Genomic DNA, 27,866 nt, shown 5'->3' with positions numbered 1-27,866 from the left:
ATTTCAGGGAGAAGGCTGGTTAGAAGCTCCCACCCCACTCTCTCTCATAGGTAGCTTTCCATATGTAAGGAATTTTTGACATGGCACTGCTTTATTGCATTTATTTGGGATGCAATCCTATGCACGCTGGGAGTTGTAGGACTTCTTTCTGTCTAAACGTGCACAGGATTGCGCCCTTACTTGTAAAAGCTTTTCTATCCTGCTTTTCAGCCTTAAAAAGGGCTGCCTAAACAGCTCACCATACAAAGCAAAACACAATAAAACAGAGTTTTTTAAATGAACCCAAACACAATCAGCGGGACTAAGAGTCTGAGACAAAAAAGAGGGACCTGGATAAAATGAAAAGCTGGGTGAAATAAAAGGGTCATAGCAGCTCATCTAAAGCTTAAAAGGGAGGCCTTCAAACTCGCAATTTCCTGTGTGCATCCTGCGGTAATGCAACTCTCTGGAGAGGCTGTATTTTTCTACACCCCCCCCCCCAAACATCTGAATCAGCTTGGCAAGAGAAGAGCAAAAGTCTCATTTTAGTAAAGAAGGAAGGTTGCCTTTCTGTCTTCCTTGGCTATTCACAGTGTTTGGTGTAAGGTTTCTTTCCTTTCCACATTTTTCCCCTGTTAAGAAGATTAGATTTAATTATCCTTAAATATTTGTGCTTTCAAAAGCAGCTATTTGATTAGTGAGCTCTCCTGCGTCTAAGGAAACACCAAAAAAAATGGGTTTACATGGATTCTTTTCCCTCTAGTTGGGTGGAAATCAAAATTACTCAGCTGTGCGTTTTTTTTTATACATATATAGCAAGCTCTATTAGTTCAGGTAACAGGCAACTTTCTTGCATTGAAGTTTTATCTTCATAAGGAAAAGCATGTATTAAAAGAACTTGAACTGCTCCCACTCAAATATTGGCCCTCTTCCTGCATTCACTGCTGCTACACAATTGCAGGTTCATATTCCTAAACAAATCATGACTTGGTTATAGCTAGCTAGCAAGTGATATAGTTATCCTAAGGTAAGGCCTGCTTGCCTCCTTCCCAGAATGCGTCTGTCCTCCACAGTAAACATGGGTTTACATAAATATTACCTAGGGAGGTGGTGGGCTCTCCCACACTGGAGGCCTTCAAGACGAGTCTGGACAGCCATCTGTCAGGGATGCTCTGACTTGGATTCCTGCATTGAGCAGGAGGTTGGACTTGATGGCCTTGTAGGCCCCTTCCAACCCTACTATTCTATGGTTCTATGGTACTGTAGGAAGCAGAGCCAAGATAATCATGGCACCATACTTCCTAGGGAAGCTCACCTGGCACCCACATTGTGGCACCAGGCTAAGACCTTTCTGTTCTCCTAGGACTGCCTTTCCCAACTTGGTACCCGCCAGATATTTTGGGCAACTCCCAGAATTCCTAACCATTAGCCATGTTGGCTAGGGCTGATGGGAATTGAAGTCCGAAATATCTGGAGGGCACCAGGTTGGGGAAGGCTGTCGTAAGCATTCCTATTTTAACTTCTGTGGCATTAATTGTAGTTTTAGCTGCTGTATTATCTGGCTGTTTTTTGGTCTTGTGGTTTGTATTGTATTTTATTGTGTCGGGGATGTGTATATTTGGGTTTTACCCAACTTATTGTTGGGGTTTTCATTTTTTATTTTTACTGTACTATGGTCATATTTTCAATTTGTATAGCATCTAGGGAACTCATTTATGAAGTATCTAATAATACATAAATAATAATAAATAATACTTATCCTGGCAGCTCAAGACATGTAACTATCTTTCCTTACCCATCCTTACAATGATTACTGAGGTCGACCAATAATGCTTTCATTTTCTGGATTAGAAATTGAGGCAAGGAGCAGCAGTGAGCTAACATGAAAACTGGGGGAGTCCAACCATCTAGCCACTAGGTCACAATAGTATCATTTCAGAAAATGTACAGTTTAGCTCATGCTATACCTGAATTAGGTCATCTCCTTAGATCATTATGGAAGTTCTAGTGATCTTGGGCTTAACTGCATGGGTACTCCCACAAACCTGCAGGCATCACAGGGTAGATTTTAAGTGCCTCCCAGTCCTATGAGTCCACCCTCTGCCTCAGGCCTTTCTCTTTTTCCTCGGGTACTTGGGCCCTTCAGTCAATGCTTACCAGTAGAAAGTAAGTAATGCTTCCCCCTGAACCTGTGTCTCTGTCAACTGCTTCAATTTTGAAGATGCTGCTCCCTGAGGGTGTGTTCTGTGAATCCAAACAGAGAGTAGAATCAGGGTTGAGAGGGGGAAAAATGACAGTGGCAATGTAGGATGAGAGATGGGATGGAAGAGTAAGGTGACACACACTACAATGGGAAGGTAACATTAGAGTGAAAAGAGAGAGGGGGAAAGAGTGAGAGATGGAAAGGGAAAGAGCAGACAGTTTACCCCCCCCCCCAAATGACAACAAGAGACACAGAATGACTACGAACATATCCAGATTTTTGCTGCATTTGCCCTTAATTGAGCAAGGAAGCGTGCAATATAAAGCTTACCAACTGTCCCAGGACAGGTCAGAGGGGTGTCTCCATGAGCAATTTACTGCGAGGTTGCTACATTTGGGGCACATGACATCATGGCCTTCTTGAAGCCACCCCAGAGTTTTGCGCCAAAACCTCACTTCTTCTGCGACTACTTTTAGTTTGATCGTTTTCCTTAATTTGGCTTGTCTACACTTCTGTTTTGGTGTGTGCCACCCTCCGCATTTACTCCGGCATGACAGCCTTGCCCAGGGGTGTGTCTTTCAACTGGCTGTGACCTCACTGACCCTGGTCAAGGGGTGTTTCCCCAATGTTTTCCCTGCCTCTGTTTCCCTGATGTTTCCACAATTTCAGGGCTGGCCGTCAGAGTTCTGAGCCACCTCATGGCATTTACCTCACCTTGCCTACCACTAAACTCTGGTGGCCATCCCCCACAAAGTATAGGTGTGCTCCAAGCAGCCTCTACCCTCTTTTAAAAAGTAATAGATTAAAATGAAATAGCGATTTTGTCTGCAGTGCCCCCACCCCCTATCTCACTATCCTGCATTTGCCAGCAAGCCCTATAGCCCCTATCTCACTATTGCACAATTGCATGTTGGTGAGATAGGGGCTATAGGGCTTGCTGGCAAATGCGTGATAGTGAGAAAGGAGAGGGAAAGAAATAAAAACAAAATTGGCAGAATTGGGCATAGGTTGGGAAGCAGGTATCTCCTCAGAAGTAACACCCATTGTGGTCAATGAGGCTTGTTCCCTAAAATATCAATGCTGTGTTTCTTTACTGTCTGCTTTGTTGCTGTAAGGAAGTAATTAATGCGAAGCTTCAAACCTTCGCATTACAGGAGCTTCAGGGGAAGGAGACAGGGGGTAGAGCCTGGAGGAGGGGGAGCCTCTCTTACTGGTTGAGCAGCCCCTGCCAGTCTGATGATGTTCACTCCAACCCCCCCCCCCCGAAATATGTTCCTGTGAAGCAACTTAGAATGGTGAGGTGCACTCAAGCCAGTTCCTTGAAAAATCTGGGTAAGTCACCATTCACTTCTCTTTCCATTGTCATGGAGACACCCCCAAGGATAAAGTCTGATATAACATTTGATAGATGTGACATCTGTAGAGCTTAGATTCCCTTTCACAGTATCTATCTAAGCCCTACAAAATACCAAAGAAAATTACACTTTCTTTTTTAAGCTCTGAAAAAATGTTTTTGCCAGTTTCCAGGAGAAGCTGACTGTGGGCAACTGTAGCGGATTGGCTAGTGCCCATGATATTACCAAAATGCTGTCTCCCAACCCCAACTACAGTTTTTCAGTTGTGCTTGGTTTTTTTAACCAATGTTTTTGTTTTTAAAAGTCAAAGGATGATTACATACTATCATGAAAACTGTGAAGCTGGGCTCAAATGCAGATGAAGAACCTCCTGTGATTTCTCTTTAAATATTACATCTACCATCAGATACCTTTCTCCCTGGTCTACCTTGAAGCCAGAGGCCAATCAAACAAAAACACCACCATCTGCCCGATTTTGTGATATCAGTTTCAGTTGTTGCGGCCTGATGACATAGACAGGGTACTGGCAGCAATGTGACTGACCATGTGCCCTCTCAATCCTAATAAAAGCTAGCCCGGGGGTATGACTGGGTGGGTCCAGGGTATGGTGAATGCTTCCTTTTAGGAAGGGGTGGTCCCTGCTGCCCTTAAGGAGGCAGTAGGGTGACCACTCCAGAAGATGCCCACTCTGGATCCAATGATATTAGACAACTACCGCCCAGTTGCAAATACCCCTTTCCTAGGAAAGGTTCTGAAGAGGGTAGTGGCAGAACAACTGCAGGTACTCTTGGAGGATATCTAGACCCTTTTCAATCTGGGTTTCATCCTGGTTATGGGACTGAATCAGCCTTGGTCGCCCTGATGGATGACCTTTATCGAGAGAGGGACAGGGGGAGTGCAACCCTGTTAATTCTGCTCAATCTCTCATCGGCTTTTGATACCATCGACCATGGTATCCTCCTGGATCGACTCCATGGGATGGGTATTGGAGGCACTGTGTTACAGTGGTTCTGGTCTACTTGCGGGATAGATTTCAGAGAATTACGTTGGGTGACCATTCCTCAGCGCCTTGGCAATTGAGCTATGGTGTTTCGCAGGGTACCATCTTGTCCCCAATGTTATTTTACGTCTATATGAAGCGACTGGGAGTGGTCATTAGGGGATTTGGAGCCAAGTGCCATCCTTTTAGGATGATGACACACAGCCCTATCTTAATCAGGAGAGGCTGTGCAAGTCCTGGATAAGTGCCTAGATGTAGTAATGGGCTGGATGAGGGCCAGTAATCTGAAGCTGAATCCTGGCAAAATGGAAGCCCTGTGGGTGAGTGGTTCCTGAGTCTGGAAGATAGGCTCATAGCTTGTTCTGGATGGGGTTGCACTCCCTCTGAAAGATCAGGTCTGTAGTTTGTGGGTACTCCTAGATCCATCACTGTCGCTGGAAGCCCAAGTAGCCGCTGCAGTTTGGAGTGCCTTTTACCAGCTTTGGCTGGTTCACCAACTATGGCCTCTCCTGGACAGGTATAGCTTGGCCACAGTGGTACAAGTGCTGGTAACCTCAAGACTGGATTACTGCAATGCACTCTATGTGGGGCTGCCCTTAAGGCTGCTCTGGAAGCTGGAGCTAGTGCAGAATGCAGCAGCTCAGTTCTTGTCGGGAGCTGCCTCTTTTCAGCATGTAACTCCTTTGCTGAGGGAACAGCACAGGCTGCCCAATCACTACTGGGCCAGCTTTAAGGTTTTAGTACTAGTGTGCAAAGCCCTAAACAACTTGGGACCAGGATACCTGAGAGAGCGCCTTCTTGCTTACCAACCTACCCGGTCACTGAGGTCATTGGAAGCCTAGCTCCTGGTGGTTTCACAGGGACTTATGGCCCAATTGGAGTCCACCAGGAGAAGAGCCTTCAGTGTGGTGGCCCCCTTTCTTTGGAATTCCCTGCCCCTGGAGGTCAGGGAGGCACCAACAGTGTGCTGTTTCTCGTGCCTCCTGAGAACAGCAGTGTTCCAGGAGGCATTCCTTAATTGACCAGTCACGGTTGTTATTGGTATTCTGTTTTTAAAAATAGCATAATTTTAATCTGGTGTTTTAATCTTTTTATCCTTTTACTGTTTTACCTGTTGTGTTCACCACTCTGAAATGTGTTCTAGATATGGAGTGGTATATAAATATTATAAATAAAAGAAATAATAACTAAAAAAAAATGAGTTCTGTGGAATGATGCACACAAGCATCAGGGCCAGATTTCTGTGGTAACTCAGAAGGAATTTATGGCTTCTGAGGGATTGCATTGGCCTCAAGGGGACTGCACCATTCCTAAAGCTAGTCCAAAAAGGCATGACTGCAGGAAGCTGCCCAGCCTTGTGGAAGAGGGGCTGTCCCCCAAGACTGAGGAGCTTGTTCCAAAGCTTTTGGGACTAGGTTTGAGCCCAGGGATGGAGGCCAATTTTTGCTGGAAATTTTCCAGTTCCAATGGGTGGTTTAACCATTTTGGGCTCTGGTTGGACCAAAACCCATATTTGGAGTGGAATTGGTTACCCTACTTGAAACCCATCATGGAGGATCCCTGCCCAATCTGCTTTCCATTCACAGTTAATCAGGAGACTCAATAAGCTTCACCAACCTCCAGGACTTGGACTATGTAAGGTATGTTGATAAATTCTGGGCTCTCGTCGTTCGCATCTGTTACAAGGATTCTGACTTTCTCAGCCACCTGAAGTTGAACATAATTAAAGTTTAGCAAGGCAAAGTGAATTAAAACCTTGGGGTGATCATATGCAGGCTTCCTTGCTTGCATCTTATCGGTAGCATCATAGCCTAAGGGAAATAATTTTAAGAACCATAAAAATAGAAAATACTATGGAGAGCTAAGCAACAAGGGTGGAGAGCTGAGCACCTTTTCTGAAAGTGCCATTGGGTCTATATTAACACCCTGATTAGAGAATATGAAATATGATCTGAAATAGATGGGGAAATACCTATGAATACTATGCTCTAATTTTTGAAAATGTGTTTTCAAAGGACAAGAGGGCAATACTAAGGGCTGTACTTGTGCATGCAGAAGGTCCAAGGTTCAACCCGTGGCATCCCTTGGTCACTCCTTGCCATCTCTCAGGGAAAGATTCCTGCCTATATTGTCAGTGTTGCTGAAAGGCAAGATAGACAAGGCTGAACAAGATGGACTGACGATCTGATTCAGTATAAGGCAGCTTCCGATTTCCCTATGTAGCTGAAACCACAAGGCTGTTCTTACAGTGTCCTTTTTGTTCAAAGGTGATCATAAGGAAGAAGAGACGAGCTGGATGAGAACAAGGTCCAGCATCCTGTTACTAAAAGAAGCCAACCAGCTGCCACCAGTAAACAAATACATGGGGCACAAAGGCAATAGGCCTCCCTATTTGTACCCCAGCATCTGGGATTCAGAGATATACTGCCTCTCAATGGGGAAGCTTTATGGCTTACCAACATTGATAGACTATGATATCCTCCATGAATTTGTCTGGGTTTTTTTAAGGCATCTAGGCTGATCATCATCACTACCTCTGGGGAAGAGAATTCTTAAAGTCTTAAAGTACCAGGAAGAGAGCCTTTTCTGCTGTGGCACCCCAGCTGTAGAAGGAGCTCCCTGGAGAGGTTCTCCTGGCAGCCATGATGCACATCCTTCCGCACCGGGTAAAGACCTTTTTGTTTTCCCAGGAATTTTAGCATTTTAGCATTCTACTCTTTTAGCTCTGCTGTTTTACATTTGTTACTGTATTTTAAATCTCTGCAATGGTGCTATGTTTTATGGTGGCTGCACTTTTATACTGTAGTTTTAATGCTTTTATATTTTATATTGTTTATGCTGTACTTGGGGTTTTAATTTTTGTGAACGCCCCAGAGAGCTTTGGTTATTGGGCAGTACAGAAATGTAATAAATAAATAATAAATAACTAAATCATTTGTTGTATGGAGAAATGCTTTCTTTTGCCCTTATTTACAGTCCCTCGGTTTCACTGAGAGGTCTGCACTTCCAGTGTTAGAAGAGAGGAAGAAAATATCTCACTGTCCTCTGTCTCTCCCCAGATAATGTATAGGCTGGAATCCAAGGCACCACAAGCAGAGGAGCTTTTGAGAGATCTCCCTCCGAGTAGCAGTCCTCCATCCCCATGGCCCTCCAACCCCTCAGCCTGAGCAGCTGCTATGGGAAGGGAAAATCAGCCACTCTCCCATCTCTATGAGTAATTCCCATTAAGAAAATCTTAATGAGAAAATAATATAAATACCCATATCTACTCATGAGTCAAAACAGTGGTGTAGGGTGGCTTGCATGACAAGCTACACTGCTGAAATATCCTCTCCTAAACGAACATTTAATATGTAGGAAACCTGTCCTGTTTTGCATCTGGTCACTGTAGATGTGCCAAAAAACTCTTGGATTCGTCATTCCCACGTCTGAGTGGGTGAGCAAGTGAATGAATTGCAAAGACCTGGATGAGGCAGGTATGGAGGGCAGTGAAGAACACTGGGCTCATGTTCAGGGAAATGTTTTCCTAGGACTGGATCTGACACCCCCCCCCCCTGTGTGTGTGTATGTGTGTGTGTGTGTGTGTGTATATGTATATGTATATATATATATATATATATATATATGAATGGGCATTGATAACAAAGAACTTTTCTAGATGAGGCTGTTAATCAACTGTTAATCTGCTGTATCTACTTTTGGTTTTGTCTCAGAATTGAGATCTGAGCACTACATGAAGAGTGTTTCCTGCTTTTCTGCTTCATAACCTCTAGGTGGCACTGTGGTAGAGCGGAATAGCACAAGTACACAAGTGAAAAAAGTGGTTTCTTTTGCTTTCAGAATTAAATGCTGCATTTTTCCTGTTCTAAAAAAACTCACTGAAAGTGCTTGTTAGACACAGAAGCCAAACTGGAAGGTCATGATGTCTAAAGAACCCATACACAACTGTGAGTAGGGAATGAGGAGCACATGATAAACGGCTTGTGTAGAAAACCATAATGCGTCTTTTCTGTTGAAATACTTACGGTGCTTAAGCCATCTGAAATGCTGATGACAACTTCAATCTCATCTTCTCTCTAAAAAAAAGTAAAAGAACTAGTTGTAGCTGGGCTGTTGAAACCTAAGGCTCACCTTTTTAAAAAACATACAAATAGTGCATTCTGAAACTTTTGCTTGCTTTATATTGAATATAGTTTAGGTGGCTAAAAAAAAATCAGATAATTCTGTCAGAAGAACACTTTTCCAGGAAACAGATTAATAGCACAATCCTATGGATGTCTACTCAAAAATAAGCCCTTTTGAGTTCAATGGGGCTTACTCTCAGGTACATGTGTATAGGACTGCAGCCTGTGCACACTTACCTGGAGGTAAAGCTCTTTGAATTCAGTAGTCACTTCTGAATACACATGCACAGGACTGTACATGGACTGTTCAGAACATCTGTTTCTGTATTGTTTTATGTTTATGGGCATGGTTATGGTTACTAATATTTTACTTTAGTATCCTTATTTATGTGGAGTGTTAAATCCCAACTATTCTCTATAAATATTAGGCAGCTTGCAATAAACCAATCAATCAAATTGCACAAAAAATAAACTAAAACTAAAGCAATTGGTAAAAGATACAGCTGTTTATCATACCTACAAACAATCTTCTTATACTGGATGTACTGCCATGAACTCATTTTGTCCACTACATGGATTGTCAGTATAACCGGTAATCTTATGACTGACAGAGATGGCCTGAGGGAGACAATAAAACCCATGCATGGGCTGTACCGAGTCTACAGCTTGGGGGAAATCACATGATTGACTGTTCCTCCATACAAGGCAATAATAATAATTCCTGCACAAGGAGAATGGTTCTAACTCAGACCTCTCCCTAGTTTTCTATGTAGAGGAATATATATATAGAGAGAGTAACATTCAGTCATGTGAGAATCCCCTTGAAGTTTTGAGTGGTGCAGCCCAAACAGGGAGTTACTACCTCAATGAGCAGTAGGTGGCCACAGACAGCTTCCACATGAAGGCAATTTTTAAATTGGACCTTGTGGTACAAACAGGTTCTACTTTATTGCACCGTACCTCTCGGTCAAGCTCCTCAATCAGTGTAACATTTCCGTAATTCTCATCAATAGCAAAGTAGTTTCTTGACCCAGCTTCAAAGGCCATGCCGTAGGTTACCGGATCTCCTTCTGGATCAGTTCCATTTAGTGTGTATACATGTGTGCCTGAAAGAGAGAAATGTGGACACCTTCTCATAGAAATTTCTGGAAGATTTCCCTTGTCATAGAGTTATGTTAAGAGTTGATATGATGTTGTTATATTAATATCAATTCGTTTTTTAAAAACAAGTGAGCCTCCTTACTACTGAATCATTTGTGAGGAAGCCTCCATTAATTTGCAATACTATATTCTTCATTTGTAAATCAGCATATTGTAGGTAATGTAAGTATAGGCACTATATTTGTATGAAGGTAGCAGTCAGATAATTAAGAGAGCAACCCTAGGCTGATGATGTTGCCTGCTGGAGTGGGTTAGGATTTGGCAGAGGGGCCTCTTGGCTAGCTTCCGCAGGCAGGGGAGGGCTTCGCTGCTGGGGAGGCCCCCACTGTGCCTGTGAAGAGCTCCAGGATGGAGCTGGCTGGTGGAGTTCCTGCCAGTGGTAGCAACCTGAGGACCCTGAACAGGGTGTTCTGGGGTTAGGGGAAGAACCAGCTTTGGCTCTAGAGGATCAAAAGCCACTCTATTCCCCAAGAGGGGCCTTATCCAAGCCACCGAAGCTTTCAGTGAGGGGAGGGGAAAGAATTAAAAATAAAAGATTTGTCAGGCTGAAAACCCTAGCAAAGCCATCCCACCCCTTCTACATTGGTCAGTGCAAGCTAGCAAGGCTTTGTATGTGGCAGTGGATCCACCACATCGCTCCCCTCTGACCCCCATGTACAATGATGATGAGTACCCATCATCACTGTACTTTCCTAAAATGTGCTGGGTTTCAATAGGGCTGGTCCAGGACATTTTTGAATTACTGGAGTAGGGTGGGAAGTAATCATGGGGGAGCTGGCTCCTATGTCACTGAGCTAACATGACAACAGGCTTTTTGGTGACACTTGGGTGACAAACACTACCTTGGTGACGTTTGTGGGAAGGTGGTATATTAGGGCTGTGTACCGCTTTGGCCCAAGGCACAAACCCTGAGTCAAAGCGGGCTGCTTTGGGTCACTTTGAGCCACTTCCAAGGTGAAGCAGAGGGGGCACGAAGTGACCCGGAGCAGGTCGGGAGCTCTCTGAAGCACTCAGTGCACTTCAGAGGTTTGGCACCCCTGGCCCAGCTGCGCTGGCTCCTCCAGGTCCTTACCTGAGCCGCCCACCTGCTCTGCTGCCACCTCTGCCGCCGCCTCCACTGCCTCCACCTCCGCTGCCACCTCCATCACCACTGCCTTCTCCTCCGCCACCACCACCACCATCATCGCCACCACTGCTGCCAGGTCCTGAGGCCTGGACACGCGCTGACTCTTATTTCAGGGAATTGCCATTTTAAAAATGGCAACTTTCAGGAACTTCCAGGAGGGTGCCATTTTAAAAATGGTGACTCCCTGCAATAAGACTCAATACGGGTCCAGGCCTCAGGACCTGGCAGTGGTGGTGGTGGTGGCAGCAGAGACGGCAGTGGCGAGGAGAAGGCGGCGGCGGCGGAGAAGGTGATGGTGGAGGAGGAGGAGGCATCAGAGGAGGAGAAGGCAGCGGCAAGGTAAGGAGCTGGGGGGTTGGGGGGGAAGGGGGGATCCGAAGCGGGGTTCAGCATCCGAATCCTGCTTCGGGTTCGGGGCCGAGTCGGGTCAGGGCCCCACTGAATCAGCTTGAGCCGAATTGGGCCCGCCTCTGAAGCTGCAAAGCAGCTTCCAAGTCGGATTGGGGGGTCTCTGCGCAGCCTTAATAAATATTATTAATAAATAATAAAGAAAATACATTTTGGTCCATTTGAATTGGTAGGGATGCGGGAAAAATTTGTTTGGTCCACAGTTTTCAGCTGACTAGGCCAAGTTCTTCCTGGACTAATATGAGGATCAGAACACAGTTAACCTTCAGATTGCACAATGCAATTCTCAGCTCAAAAATTGCATTAAAATATGGTTATTAGGCGGAATGCTGCATTCAAAATGTGTATAGTAGGGAGAGATGCATATGAAAATCAATGTAAGTTTAAGTGCATTTTTTAAAAAAATTGACAGACTGTTACGGAAATTAGAAGGAACGGACAAAAATTGACATGGAAATTGGACAAAATTGACATGGACCAGAAATGGGCTGGTTTGTCTATCCCTAGTCAAAATGCTTTTGGTTGGTCCAAAACCACCTGATTCATAATCTCATTGGCCTGATCTACACAGCCAGAAGAAAGAGGCAGTAATGAGGCTGAGTCCTCAGGCGGTAGAATGGACTGTCTCATGTCAGTATACAGGTTAGGGATCACATTTGTATGCTCTTCATAAAAATAAAATAAAATCCTGTGAGTAACAAACTAGCACAATAGGGAGGAGCCTGGGCTGGAACCTTTCTCTCTGGTGTAAAGTCTGTTTTTTAATTTGTAAATTTTTTTTTATATACGTGTGAGCATTAAAAAAAGAAAATGGCACCCCTCACCTGCAGTCTGAAGTGGTATGGTCTACTCTACCACCTCATTTTGTTGTATGTGTAGACCAGACCACTATGTATACTTAAAACAGAGCTTCCCCCATGTAAAGGAGATTCTTGTTCTCTTTGCTGTACATGGAAGACAGCAGCTGGAAAATGTGTTCCAGATACTGTAGAAAAAAAAGATGCGAGCGTTGTTATCCAATTGAGGACAAAAAAACACTGAGAAGGGAAGTGTAAAGTGCTTCCTCTTTCTCAGACTTACAGCTAATATGCCAGTTTGGGAAGAATTTGGGAAGTGACCCATCCAGGGGAACGCATCCAGAGCACTATACAAGCCCAGACACTGAGCCAGACTCAGATCAGGGGAAATCTATAGAGATGGATGAGCTTCCAAATGCTCTCCTCATATTAACTTGGACTTTACCCCAGGCTCTTCTGGGGAAGAAATTGGAAGAACCTGAGCAATTGTTTTGAGCTAACCCACTTACCCGAGGAGCCCCTTTCCCTGCTGCCAAAGGAAATAATGGGACCATTTTTTGCTATGGGGGTGGAGAAGAATGCTGCAGAAGAAAAATGGGGGGGGGGGAGGGGTGGATGCCAAAAGTCAAATCCTGGGGGTTATCCAAGGGGTGTGGCTTTTAGACTACCCCCAGGATTTCGCCACCACAGCATCTGTTTCCTTCATCCATAGGAACTAATGCAGACAATAATTCCTATAGTGGTGGTGGGAAAACAGGCAAAATGGGGCAGGGGAGCCATTCCCCAACGGATAATTCATGGGGGGGGGTCAGCTGTGACTCCTCTCCTGATTTCACCCCCCAGCATCTGTTTCCTTTCTCCAGGCAGGAAAAACCAGTTCAGGGGCAAAATTGGGGGTGGAGGAAGCCCCCCCCCATGGTTCTCAGCAGGGGTTGGGCTTTTAGAGGGGAAGGAAAACACTGTAGAATTTCCCTTCCCGAACACTCAGATTTTAAGCACTGAAGAAAAAAAGTTCAGAGGTTGGAAGGCTCGCATCTGGTTGGACTCGTCCGAACCCCCTGGGTTCAAATGCAAGCCAGGTTCAGACAAACTCTTTTGCTGTCCCTGGAAATATACAACAGGGTGTGTGTGTGTGTGTGTGTGTGTGTGTGTAAGGAATATATCTACCACATTTACAGCCCAATCCTATTAGTGTGTACTTGGAAGTAAGTCTCTCTTCAATAACATGTACTCCCAAGTACGTGCATAAGATTGGTGAAGCCTTAAACTGGTTTATTAGTCATTCCCTACCCCCATAGAACTGTGGGAACTGTAGCTGTGAGTGGAACTAAGGCTCTCGAACTGATTATTCTCAGTACCCTCTACAGTTCCCAGGAGCTTGCAGGATTTCCTATGACAGTTACACTGGTGAGTCCCAGTCCCAGCTTTTAGGGGGGCAATCAAGAAAGAATGTGGATACATGGTGGGTTCCTTCACACTGAGCTTTTATCCTGCGATTGAGATTGCTCCTTCACAAAAGTTTGTGGGCTCTTTACATGATACTGTGATCATTCAAGGAGTCTCCTGCACTGAATGCCCTTTGTTCCATTTTAAAATAGATTGCAGATAATGAGCTATCAAATTACCCCCTTGTGTTCCGCTTCAGTTTCCTCCGTGAAAAGAGGAAAAGCGGCAAGAAGAGGAGCGAGATCAATGAAAGATAATGGAAGACTCAGATACGGGGAGAAGGAGGGGGAAGGGGGTGGGGGAAAAGAAAGCATGTGAAAAAGGGAGTGGTTGTGATCCTGTATTTAAAACAGAAGCAAAAAGCCCCATTTTAAATGCAGGTTTTTAGGCTGGTGTAGAGGTGCCCTATATGACTGATTAGGAATCAAATCTGCCTCTAGTTAATTTGTTTAACTCCTTCTTAGGAAGTCATTATATCTATAATATAGACTCCAGCAGTTTATTTGCAAATTCCATACAAGTCTTCCATGGAAAAAGAAAGATCTTACCATCATCACATTCAAGGGACTCTCTTAGCAACGCAGTGAGACTAATGGGCAAGAACAACATGAAATATTAATCCTCCTGGCCTTTTGGACAGCAAGGGCATAATCTAGTCATGCAACAATGGCATCTACTGATCTTTCCTGCCTACTTTCTGCCAAACAGATATCCTGAATATCAACTTCACTGGTTGTGTGAATGTCAGAATGCTAACAGAGCATTAAAACTGGAAGGCTTTATGGCTTCTTTTCCAGATCGGGCTCCGATGTCTGGCTGATAATTTTTACACCCTTCTCAGCACAAACTCTCCATATCATTAACACCCTGGGAACACTTCCTAGCACAGAATTAACACCAATTAAAAATCTATCCTTGGCATTTCTGCCTCCTCTTGCTGAAAAGAGAAGTGAATTAAAATAAAGTCTTATCTTTATGGGCACAAGCAAATGCAGACAAAAGCAAACACAGCAGACAAAATTCTGTGATTTTTGTCTGCTGTGACATTCTGACATTCACTCACCCCAACCCTGGTCCATGAGCGAGTGTGTAATTGTGCTGAGACTTAACCCTGGCATCAATCCACCTACACATTCAATGTCTCAGAGTTACATTGGGAGCAGTAAAGCTTTGTGGGGAAATGCATAAGAAAAGGATAGAAACTGGGGGCAGGTGGGAAAGGTAACCAAGCAGTACATTAGGGATAGGGGGCTCAAGCTGGCCCCAGGGACTCCCGGTTTGGCCCGATAGATCCCAATACTATGCATTTCAGTTGTTCAGTCCTGTGTGTGAGCCAAGCCACAGGCAAAGTGGAGTGAGGAAGAGCCAAGGTCCATGAGGAGAGATTTCTGATGAAGCCTTTCCTGGAGTTCATATAGACATGAAAAGAAGGAAGCTCAAAGAGCCATTTGCCTGTGTTTTGGGCTGAGAATTGAGGAGAGAACCAAACTGGATGCGGCGAGGGGAGATCTCCCATTCTTATTTTAGAGTGCGGAAAGCATTTCACATGCATTGTCGTACAACAACCCTGCAAAGTAGGCTAGCATTATTATAATATTGCAGATGAAGGGTCTGCAGTTTAGAGGGTATGACTTGCTTAAGGACCAAATTATATGTGATTCCAGGGGCAAATAGCAGCTTCAAAGGGGGCATTTCAGAGGGGGGAAAACAGCACAGGGCAAGAACTCCCCCCCCCCATCTGCTGTGACTGCTATTAACATTTTTAAAACCCACAGGAGCACCAGTTCATGGATGTCCCATGCTACATCTAGTTTGGCTATATACCTAAGGATATATAATTCATATACCTAGTTTGGCTATATAGCTAAGGCTATATAATTCATATACCTAGTTTGGCTATATACCCTAAGGCTATGTTCACCACTCCAAAATCTTTTGATGTGGAGCGGCATATAAATATTGTAAATAAATAAATAAATAAATAACAGGGCCACTTGAGACAGTTTTCTGCCCAAGGTGAAGGACAAGATGGCACCCCCCCCCCCCAGCCCAATTCCATCTATAAAAACTGACTGGACTGGCAGTTGGGTCTTACTTTGTCACTACTAATGGGACAGAATCCTCCACTGCACATAAGAGCAGCAGGCTAACTTAGGGGGTGCAGGGCAGGCTGTTTAGCACATGCAGCTCTGACCTGCAGCTGAGGGGAATGGACAGAAGGTTGCCACCTTGGCCCCTCCACACCACCCAGCATCTACCGCCTGAGGTGACGGCATTTCACTGCCTAAGGGTAGGGCCGGCCCTGCTAACAAATTTATGGCAGAGGCAAGATTTGAACCCAGGGACTTCCTGATTTATAAATCAAAGAACTTCACATACATTATCTAGTCACAAGCCTTACAACAAACCTGCAAAACAGGCCAGCATTATTATAACCATATTGCAAATGGGGTGGGGGGGTGCAGGGGTCTAAGGCTAAGTGTGAGTGTTTGCTTAAGGGCCAAATTAGATGTGATTCCAGGGCAAATAGCAGCTTTAGGGTGGACAATTTCAATTGGGAAGACAGCACACAGCAAGGACCGCTATTAACATTTAAAACCCCCACAGCAGTGCCTCCTGTTCCTGGACCTCCCATGCCACATCTAGCTCAGACTGATAGTCATTCCACCACACCAGCTCTCTACACTATGCAGCTGTTGAAGGCAGAGAAAATGAGGGGGGGGGGAGCACATAGGCAATCCTACTTATTAACTAGCATGTAGTTTGCTTTAATGAAAAGTGTTAATCCCCAGCACACACTTATTCAAATTTAAACGTTAGTCCATTCTGTCCCAAAGGCTCAGGAGAGGTGTCAATATATGCTGGTTGGCTAAAGTAGAAAAGTCTTCTAGGCCTGCACAGGCTGCCTTTCCTTCACTACAGAGTCACCACAACAATTCTTGGGCGTATGGAGTTGCAGGCATGTGTCAGTTTCACCACAGTTCGTTCTCTCTCTCTCTCTCTCTCTCTCTCTCTCATTCCATTTCTATACCACCCAATAACCAAAGCTCTCTGGGCGGTTCACAGAGAGCTTTTAGAAAATACATACCGTCTATATACACTGTCCTCTGCATTTTCCAGTGAGATTAAAACGGTGATTCCCAGCCTGTGATGAGCCTACGATAAAGCAGTGATTTGCAGGTGTTGTGAGGGGACTGAAGTGTGCCTTGAAAAAGTAATCTACCCACTTGGATCTATCCACCACTCTATGCTATTCAGCAGTGCCGGTTCTGGGTTCTGGAGGGCCCTTGAGGAAGATGCCCCTCCCTCAGCATGTCTACTTTCTCACTGCTATTGCTCCTCTTCCTCTTTCTCATCATTGCTCCCACTTGCTTGCTTGACAGGCAGATAGGCAGAGAGCAAGGAGGCAGCGGCATCTGCTGCTGCTCCTTCTTGCCACCACTGGGCCAGAGCGAGAGGCAGGTGAGCAAGCAGGTTGCAATGGTGAGGAGGAGGACAAAGTCCAGGGGGCTTTTGTTAGTGGGTCCCTGCTGGTCTGTGGGCCCTCGGCAGATGTCCAACTATGCCTACCTTTGATGTCAGCCCTGCCCTTCAGAGCAGAAGATCTTTTGCAGCATAGGTCTCCACTCTCATACAAGCAGTGGTGGTATCATCCCCAAAGAATCAATAGGATTCTCTGACACAGCCTGCTCTACAGCTGATAGGCATAGGGGCAATCACAGAAGCATCGCCACAGTGCCTGTAAAACCAAATGAGCATCCCTGAGTCCTGAAAAGTAGGGCTGGTCCAAAGGTCCACCAATAAGAAGTTTGGGCCAAAGTTTGGGGCACTTTGGGGGGGGCTAAAGTGGGCTGAAAGTCTTTTCCCCTTTCATATTTTTCTTGCCACCACCTGTATTTTGATCCGGTGGTAGTGGTGGCTGCGCTTCTTCCTACTGACAGAAGCAGGAGCAGTGTTTATTTTGGCGTAGTCTGAAATTTTCTTCCCACAATTCCCCTGCAGAGCATTGCTACGTCTAAGGCCTGGACAGTGGACATTTTCCACCATCTTCCCTCTGCCCCAAGAGCCTTTTAAAGAATCCTATGATGTATCATAAGGTTTTTATTCTCAATTTATTGTCAGCTGCCTTGGGGGCCAGTTGTCAGGCAGAAAGGCAGAATAAGTATTGTACATAAAATAAGTAAATAGATACATCATAATGTATTGTTATGTTGTGAGGGAATATTGTGTATGGGGGAGGGGGTATTGTGGCCATCAGCCACTGTTTGCTGGGGCAAGCAGTGCTCCTTTCACTGGTATTTTGTACCTCCAAATTTCACTCCCTCTCAAAAAAAATTTGGGGGGACCATTTTGGCCAGGCTTATAATGGCAAAGGAGAGTGCAGGATGCCAGGAACCAACATTAACTGGGCAATCCCACAGTTGCAAGAATGGTGCCTGCTATTTGCTCCAGGAGCTGACTGAGTGAAAATATATATAAGGTATAAAAGTGAAATGTATGTCTAGTGTTAATCCCAAAGGAAATAAAACCCAATAACTATCTTCAGGAATCAAGCACTGGGGAATTACTGTGTTTAAGAGTCAACATTCTAAGAGTAAATCTCCCCCTAATATAGCGATATTATGTTACTAGCCCTTCCCCCATAAAATATAACATTCATTTATTACTCTTTCTCAAACACTGCTTTTAAGAGATGTATAAACTGGTAGTGTTGAAAAGAAAGCATATTTTGCTGCAGTAACGGGTGTAGGAATTGTGTAAAATCCATTCCATCTGTGTTTCGCACATTGTCAGGCGCATTTCATTTCATCGTCTGCCCATTGACAGATTTGGGTTTTTTTTAGTTTCTGAATTTGTGCAAATGCAAATGTGCACAAATTCACATGTGCAAAAATGTGCAAATTCTCACAAAATGTGAAAATCCCCCCCAAATGCACATATTCATGCTTTAGCCTATGGGGGAACTGTGCATTTTTGGCTGTTTTTTTTTAATGTTACATATTTTTCTATGACAAAATTTGCGCAAAATTCCGGAAGGTTAGAAGAACAGTCTGCAAGTCTGTGGAATCCTACTGACAGGAAAAGCCAGTCCGCTGCAGAATCCATGGGTCAGATTCATAAAAATCCAAACTCATTTGGTTCTGTTGCAGATTTCTCCGACATCCCTAGCTACAGCAGAATTACAACCAGTAATGGTCCCAACTGTAGAAGGCAATGTGCTAAAGTACTCATCTACATCATCAGATGCAGCAGGTCTCTGCTAAGACAGAGTTTAGCATGGATCCATGTACTACCCACAAAAAGTATGGGGCAAACTAGAAGGGTATTGTGGGGTACAAAATACCCCCAAGCCGCCATTATAACTTTTTTCACTTTTCCTGTGGCTGTTCACAACCATGATGATCCACCTCGCTGCTCCCCCTGCAACGTTTTGTATTCTCTCTCTCACTGCATGATCCTAGCCGATCAAGGATCACATAGTGAGCAAGATGGTGTCACACTATTATGTAGCCAATCTTCATAGGGTGATTGGCTACACAAGGACTATCATCCAATTAGGGATGTGCGGATTCCCTACTTGTCATTCCACGTCCAGGCCGGCTCCACTCCGTGTTGATCCTGCGGAGCTGGCCGCCTGCTCTGCATCACTGCCGAATGTGGATATGGCCAGCAGCCATTGCCGTGCCGTATCGCTGTAAGTCAGTCTCTGGATGCAAATGGTGTAGTGGGCGCCATTTGCGGCTGTAAAGCTGGTAGATTAGCCTAAATGCAGCCATTTACGGCTGCATTTAGATTAATCTACCAGCTTTACAGCTGCAAATGGTGTCCACTACACCATTTGTGTCCCTGTTTTTTGACGTGATAGGCTACACAAATATTTGCATAGCCTATTGGCTGAACAGGGATGCAAATGGTGCCTGCTATGCCATTTGCATCCGGAGACTTACTTACAGCGACACAGCACGGCAATGGCTGCCGGCCGTATCGACATTCGGCAGAGATGTGGAGCAGGCGGTCAGCTCCGCAGGATCGACACTGAGACGGATCCGACCCAGACGGATTCTGGGGGGAGGTGGAAGTGGGTGCTCCGTTCTACCACAGACTCTGGGGGGCCAGATTCTTTAGAATCCGACCTCATTGGAGTCCGTGGCGGAATTCTCCGCCATCCCTACATCCAACCCACCCCCTACTGAAGTGAGTGCAATGTTTGTTTCTCAGTAATGATGGTATGTAGCCACTCAGTAACAATGTGACACCATCTTGCTCACTATGTGATCCTTGATTGTCCCAACCTACCCTGCAATTGAAATGAGCACACTGTGTGTTCCCAGTGATGATGGTATGTAGACAATAATTGGGAATACACATTGTGCTCACTTCAGTTGCGAGTTGGCATGGGATGATCGACTTTGTGTTCCACTCGCAGCCAGGAAACTCTCCCTAGTTTTTTGTACTGTGCTACAGTGGCACAGCATAGTGCAGGAAGAGACTAAGAGGGGAGTTGTTCAGTTACCTAAGCAATGCAGAGATGTGCTCCCTGATCCCATGGAATGGGTGAACATTTGGCCCATTTCTGTACCCCCCTTTCAAGCATCAATGAAAGGGGAGTTGCACTTCATAGCCCAGGAACAAAGCTGCTGTGTTAGTGTGTGTGTGTGGGGGGGATGTTTTGGCTCAGCTCTAGTTTGAAGGCCTTTACATCTGAACCAGCTGCCACATTTTGTCCAGCTGGCTTGCATGTGTGAATGAGCTACCATACTTCAAACACTACCACAGATAGAGCTTTTGAATTTCCTATTATCACCTCAAACAGAATACTGTTGAGGATCTTTTAAAAGTTTTTTTTAAATCCTCAAAGTTCAAGATGACCCAAATTAGACTGGAAAAATAAGAAATCAAAATGAACAGATTTGTCCAACCCTAGCCACACCCAACTGTTTTTGTTTACCAAACATTGCCAGTTTTACAGAGAATCTGTGGTTAATTTGTAAAAATTTCCCTCGCCATTCAGTCCCAATGTCCTATCCTTCCACACACATCCTGCCTGCCCAAAACAATTTCTAGAACAGTTTCTAGTTCTCAGTTCCTTATTTGGTATAGGTATTTTTGTTTTCATTTCTCTTAATAGATCCATTTTTGCCTAATATACACATTTTTTGCAAGCAGTTTTCTATATATAATTCATACTTGAACACTATTTTCGCTAAAATATGCATTTTTGTTCACATTTTTTTTATTGGAGAACTCCATTGCAACATTTGGAAAAGTGCAAATTTCAAAGGATAACTGAGTTTAGGTTCACATAGTGGTTTGAAAGTGTGACATTAGTTAAGTTTCCATTAAAATGTGAACAAATTTCTCTCCCATCCTAGGTATGACCTCTGGACATCTGGGAGTTTCACCCTTCAACCCAATTAAGTTTGATATCCCTGCTCTATAGTACATGCTGTGTGTGTGATATGTGTGAGATAGGACAGACAGATAGATACATGGATAAAAAGACAGACAGACAGACAGACAGACAGACAGATGATAGATAGATAGATAGATAGATAGATAGATAGATAGATAGATGACCCATTTTGGCAGGGAAGATCCAGACACAAGCTTATGCATGCAGAACCAATGAAGATGCAAACACACAACAGGATGCTTACTGATTGCAATGCACATCTAGCCAGGTCCCATTGAATTGGATGGGTGGCACCATTTGCTGAGCACAGCTACACCTCCCACAAATAATTATTACACAAACAATCAATTTAATTAAATTTAGTTTATTAAAAACAACAACCCTGCATCGAATTCAGAGCCAAGATGACATTTGGAGAACACAACCCCATTATGCAAACATGTCCCATTCACAACCCCAACTGTGAATATGAGCAGGAACGCAATTCTCAGGGAACGTTCACAATTATCCTGAAGTTGTGTTTGCGTTCAGAAGTGTGCACTTGCACCTAGGCACATTTCCAAAAATGCACATTTGCACAGGTGTTCATTTTGAACATGTGTGCATTTGGCAACCACCCCCTCCCCATTTGCATTTTCATGTTTTAGCCTATTGGGAAAAATTGTGCAATTTTAAAAATGCACATTTTTCACCATCAGAAAAAATAATGCTCGCGTTCAGGAATGCAAATGAGGTGAAACGAGCTCTGAGGAAGAATTCGGAGGACCTCAGCAAACTTGAACATTGCATGTTCACCCATCCCTATAATACAAAAATAGCAGCAAATGTCAGCATCTTTTAAAATAAATAAACAAGCATGCACTATATTGTAATACTGACCCACAGCGGTGTCTTCAGAAAGGCTGAGGAGAGCCATGTTCCCATTAGTGCTGCTGGCTCCATTGTCAAAGAAATAGGGAGCATAATTTGCTTGAGCTGCAAACCAAAAAAGAAACCAGAAACCAGAAGAAAAGCCTTCTGTAAATCGCAGCCAGATTAATTGCCTACCCTGCTTCTGAGTACAAAGCAAAGATCCATCTCCATAGGAATAATTGCAGTTCATAACATATCCAATTATGCTAATGCATCTCATCTACCTTTTCAGAAAGTTTATGGGTATGTTAAAGAGATCCTGTACTATGTTGCAATTAACTATACAAATGGCTATGAATGAGTTAACATAATATTATATATACACATAGATAAAGCACAGGAAAGCAATTAGGTAGGAACCCACTCTAGGTTCCAAAGTATTCTGCCTGTTGAATTAACCTTCACAAAATGTCCCCTGACTGTACACAACCACAGTATGTTTTGATGAACATCTCTGACCTCCAGGCAATCCCTAATAATCTAAACAATATTCTAAACAGTGCTTATTTTCAGGGATGCCTACCAAGAAGCTGTGAGGAAATCATTACTTACTTGCTGCAAGAGAACAGCAAAGGTCAAAGAAAATAAAAATAAAATAAAATTAGTTATCATTCTAATCACAGATCAAGAATTTTTTAAAAAGCCACACACAGCCCATTTGAACCTACAAATATGCAACCAGAGGGAGGGGAGAAAAGCAGGCGGCGGGGGGGGGGGAGGCAATATTTGCACAGTTCTTGAGAAACAGGTGCAAGGCCACATTACGAGGATTACTACAAAGCTTCAACACAGGCTGCTGTCTCAATCTTCCTGAAGCAGCTGAGGGGTTTGCTGTACTTACCCAGACAAACATATATCAAATTGAGAAATAAAGATGGGGGGAAGTGCCATGCTTGCTTCATCTCACCAAAGTGAAGGTCAGTCTCTTCTTAGTTGGGTGAGTGGGTGGAATATGGCCCCAAAGCTCCAGCAATAAGCGTCGTTCGGACCTGTGCAGTGGGAAGCTACATGAGAGGCAGGAACAGATGTTAAGATGTTAAGTGGATGACACACGACTTAATTTCTGAGGAATTTAAAGGCGCTCCTTCCTTCCACCTAATTAGACCAATTACTTTGCAAGGAGCTGGGGGACTCATTTCCGAGACAGACTTTGCAGCAACCAGCATCACTCTCTGCTGGGGCTGTTATTGTTTGTGCTAGACTAACATCGCCTCACGAAATGTTCTCCAGATCCGGAAAAAAGCAAGGTAAATCAGGGATTTTGAAAAACATTTTTCTTTTTCTAATTCCTCTTTTCTCTCCTGCACCCTCAACCCAGAAATAAAAGAAGGGGCTAGTAACTACTAAGTCACTGTTTTCAGTTTTATCTTCCCCGGAAAATTCTCAAAACTAAATCAACTTCATGCCGAGTTACCGAATAAGCAGCAGGATGTAACATTTTTATAGTCATGAAATCAGTGCAGGAAATCTAGAAGTAAATGTAATGAAGAGTCAAGTGTTCATATTGACTCTAGATTCTAGAGGACTGTTTCATTATGCTTTCAAGACTGACTCTCCGTGAAGTTTAAAATGCTTCATTGAAAAGTCAACGTGTTTTATAACCAGCACAGGTAGCTGATTAAAAACAAAACAAAAAACCTAAAACCCTCCCTCAAGTAATTAAATGGGGCTTTTATTTCTCATTTCAGTTTTGGTTTTATAGAATTAAAACTGGGTTTTTTAATGTATGTTTTTATAGAAATAATTAGAATAACATAATTTACTAAATCAGGGGATAAAATGATCAAGAAAGCACTTGCCATCAGAATTTGTACCTAAAGGTTGAAATAAAAATGTTCCGTATAAATGATTGAATAAGTCTTATCGCTGTGAATTTTTGCTTGGAAGTATGTCCTACTGAGTTCAAGGGGCGACCGCAGCCTAAATGGGTTTCCCCAGATTTTGAAAAATAGGATAACCCAACAATGCATTAATTTCAAAATGCATTTAGGAGAATTTGTGATAAGCCTCCTTACCTATTTATCTAGAACGCTTAAATCAGCAACATATGTACCAACGACTAAAGGAATATTTCTTGATTTCTCTCTGTGTGTGTTTTCTAAGACAGATATTTTACATTGGATCAGAACCAGGATGAGAAGTGATGCAACTGGTGATCTCATTCCAAACTACTGGAGTCAGAAGCCCCATTATTAGAACCATCATCACAGTCTGCAGCAAGTGGCATTACTCCTAGGATGTATGGCTGAACAGAGAAAGTACTGTTCCATCATGAAGAATAAACCCACCCATCCAAAACTTCCTTTCAGAGAGGTTTCAGTCACACACATAGAGGAGAATTCCCTTTGGTCCACATTTCAAAGTAAACCAACCTAATGCACGTTCCCTGGACTAATAAGCAGTTCAGAATGCAGTTATCTTTTGGACTGTGCACTTCTCCAAATGTTGTGATGCAGTTCTCAGCAGATATGCACAAACAATCTATGTATTGGGAGAAATGCATACACAAAATATTTTAGGGAAAATTGCACAAAATAATGTGTATTTTAGGGGAAATTGCATACAATAATGTATATTTTAGAGGAAATTGCATATGAAAATAAATGCATTGGGGTGTGTGTGTGTTTTCTTCCTAAAACCAAAGACTGATGCAGAAATGGGACTGGACAGACTTATGATTTAACACATGAGAAACTAACATGGACTGGAAATCCATCCATCCCTACACATATCTTCAACCTTTGATTTCATCCACTCAAGCTGCCTACTAAGGATTTACCCAGTTCCTTTGGCCTTTCATAAAGCAGCTACATTGGACTCTATTTTCTCTGCAATACTTATCACTCTGTTATATGGAGGATTATCAATGGCTATTAGCTGTAGCTAAATGGCCACTTCACCAACAACATCCTGTGAGAGCCAGGGCCTCTTCTTGAATGACCAGTCACACAGCAGTCCTGCCTTGGTTGCACAGGAAATTATCTGTGTGGTGGTGGCAGGGAAGGGGTTTGGGTGCTCTCCCACCATGATATTGCCAAGCTGGCTCCCAGTGAATGTAAGAGCTGGAATTATAATTTCTTATCTTTCAGGTACTCAAGGTAAAACACATATGAAAGACCCACAGCAAAACAAAGATGCATCTATTGAAATCTACAGAACAGAATCCCTCATGGTTTGCCCAAGAAAGTCAGCTCTTATTTAGGAATAGACAAATCTGTTACTTTCATTTTCTCTGTGTTTCTCATTTTTTTCAGTATTAAGTTGGTTTGCCCCAAACTTTGATTTTTTTAAAAAAAAATCACACCAAAAATTGGTTCATATTTTTGCATGTATTTCTCTAATATACACATGTTTATTTGCAATTTTGCCTAATACACTTTTTTCAAACAAATTTCCTAACGTAATGCATTTTGAATGTTATTTTCACCAATATACAGCTTTTTGTGGGTGTATGCCCCTAATATACATATGTTTGTATGCTTTTTTCCAATTGGAGAATTCCATCACAAAATTCGGAGACATGTGAATTTTGAAGGATCAGTGAGTTTCAGTTTGCATATTGGTTTGGAAAGTGTGAAATTAGGTAACCAAATTAATTAGGTGACCACATTCATTTCTCCCCCCAACTGTACCCTTATTGCAATCATGCTCCCCTCACTGGCAATTCCTGGAGCTGGAGCTATCCCACACCCCAACTTGAATAAGAGTTGACCCACCTCTGTACCCTTCCATCCCCACCACCTTCTGCAGTGTATCAAAAATGGATTGGATCCCTAGTTAAACCCCTTCAATCTCACAACTTTTTCTTTCACCTAGAAAGAGGTTCTATCCTTGTCCCATCCCTGCTTTACACAATGTTTGCAGCCAGCATTATTGTAGGAATGTACGAAACCACTTACCTGTTTCGTAAGTGTCATCTGTGGGGGGGGGGAGGCGCTCCATCCCTCCCCCCAAAATCCTCCCCAGCCAGCTCCGCTCCGCGGCGACTCCGCGGAGCCTTTGGCCAGGTGCATCCACAGCCAGGCATCCAGCTGCGGCAGGTGTGTGGCTGCAAATGGCGGCTGGCATAGGGGCCGCCATTTGCGTCCCTTCGCTGAGCTGTGATAGGCTACGTAAATTTGCATCCATTCGTGGAGCACCGGACGGCCGACACCAGGTAGGCTCTGTTCCGGGCCCATTTCGCGGGGTGGCAGGGGGGGTTGCTTCGTTCTGCTTTGGCTACGCCATTTGTGTCCCTGTCTTTTGCCGTGATAGGCTACGTAAATATATATGTAGCCTATCACAGCAAAAGAAAAAGCAGGAGACGCAAATGGCGTACTGGCCGCCATTTGTGTCCCTGCCTTTTGCCATGATAGGCTACGTAAGTATTTACATAGCCTATCACAGCCTCCGCAGGGACGCACATGGCGTCCCTGCATTAGCTGTGATAGGCTACGTAAATACTTACGTAGCCTATCATGGCCATTCGAAGGAAGGCGAATGGCGGCCACAGACGCGGCCGCCATTTGCGGAGCACCGGACGGCTGACACCAGGTAGGCTCCGTTCTGGGCCCATTTTGCTGGGTGGCAGGGGGGGTTGCTTCGTTCTGCCATGGATTCCGGGGGGCCGAATTCACTGGAATTCGGCCTCCCTGGAATCCGTGGCGGAATTCTCCAACATCCCTACATTATTGATGCCAGCATGACTGAAGCTGAATGGGGGAGAAAAGAAGGAAAAGACAATCCAAAAATTGTAAGGGTGGAGCTATAGCTTGAATCCCAGTTAGGTACAGTGGCAGGAGGACAAGGGAGGGAGTAGTGCAAGTGGGATGTGAAAACTGCTTGGGGAAGAGCCATGGCTCAGTGGTAGGAGCGCATGCTTTGTATGCAGAAGGCCCCAGGTCTGATCCCTTGCATCTCCAGGGCCCCATCTATACCGGGCTTTTACTCCGGGGCGGGTGCGAGTCGAGGTCTCTCATGATAGATGACATAGTTGCGACTTCGCAGCCATCCGTGGCTTTCTCCCGGAAGATGCAGATTTCAGAGGAGGTGTTTTGCTCCGATGTTTTCTGCTGCTGCAGGTTCAGGGCGGGTTTGCATGCTGTATATCCCTGCCTCAGGCTGACACCACAGTTTGCGTTGGGCGTGAGGTGGGCGGTGTTACAGGTATCATGTGTGATGCCTTCTCGCTCCTCCCTTCCCTTCCCTGCTCCTTCCTATTTCCTTGCAGCTGCGCAGTTACGGAGGCACGAAGAAAAACTAAGAGGTCTTTTGAAAGGGGTGCGGGAGGGGCAGAAAGAGAAGGCAGCAACCCTAGACTGCTTTTCTCTTCAAACGCAAAAAGGAGGAAAGGGGGGGGGATCAGAAAGAGAAAGAATTCACTACAGAACTAAGGAAGGAATTGATTTTATTAGGACATAAAAAGCTAAGTGAATTGCTGCTGCTGCCTCCCACTACTCTTGGGCTGATTTTCTCCACTGAACTCGCAGCTTTCTCTCCCCTTCCCTAGAGCCAGCCAGTCTCACACACTTTATTACACACTCAGCTCTCCTTCCCCACAGACCTGATGCAGAATGTAGCCAGCGCCTCAGGAGAAAAAGAGGATTCCCCCCTTCCCGCCCCCACCCCCCATCTCTTCCCTCAGTTCTGCAAGGTGGTGGAAATACTGCTGCTGCCGCCAAAGTGCACAGACTCTCAGGAAAGCCCCCTGCCCCCAGTGCCCACACACGACTCCTCTGAATAGGTGAAGAGCTTCCCCTGATGCAGCCCGCGCACCGGTGGAGCGCTCTCCTGCGCCCCGAAACTGACGTGCCTTTGCTTTTCAAAGAAACCCCTCACGCAGTCGCCCCTGCGCAGTAACTCACCCCCGTATATCCAGGTATCTGGGGATCTGCAGCGCTGGTACTGCGCAGCTCCGACGAAGTGATGCACCAAGTCGGCGCCATATAGACGCACCCCAGGT

At 44.4% G+C, this 27,866-nt stretch overlaps 1 protein-coding gene across 1 annotated transcript in view; it reads right to left on the bottom strand.

Moving 5' to 3' along the window:
• Positions 1-22,847, bottom strand: part of CDHR1 (cadherin related family member 1) — a 90,170-nt gene extending 67,323 nt beyond the window's left edge. Inside the window, exons 1-6 of the mRNA XM_084841866.1 lie at positions 22,767-22,847; positions 21,893-21,988; positions 9,622-9,767; positions 8,563-8,613; positions 6,155-6,244; positions 2,137-2,223 (exon numbers count right to left, since the gene is read on the bottom strand). Of these exons, the coding sequence (XP_084697992.1) occupies positions 2,137-2,223; positions 6,155-6,244; positions 8,563-8,613; positions 9,622-9,767; positions 21,893-21,988; positions 22,767-22,827 (531 nt within the window). The 5' untranslated portion in view covers positions 22,828-22,847. The remainder of the gene's footprint in view (positions 1-2,136; positions 2,224-6,154; positions 6,245-8,562; positions 8,614-9,621; positions 9,768-21,892; positions 21,989-22,766) is intronic.
• Between the last annotated feature and the right edge of the window lie 5,019 nt (positions 22,848-27,866).

The sequence above is a fragment of the Heloderma suspectum genome, chromosome 3 (genome assembly GCF_057233095.1).
Source record: "Heloderma suspectum isolate Gila_16-S chromosome 3, 16-S_ref, whole genome shotgun sequence".
NCBI lineage: Eukaryota > Metazoa > Chordata > Lepidosauria > Squamata > Helodermatidae > Heloderma > Heloderma suspectum.
Note: the sequence above shows the minus strand (reverse complement) of the source record. Positions and strands in the feature narration are given on the sequence as shown.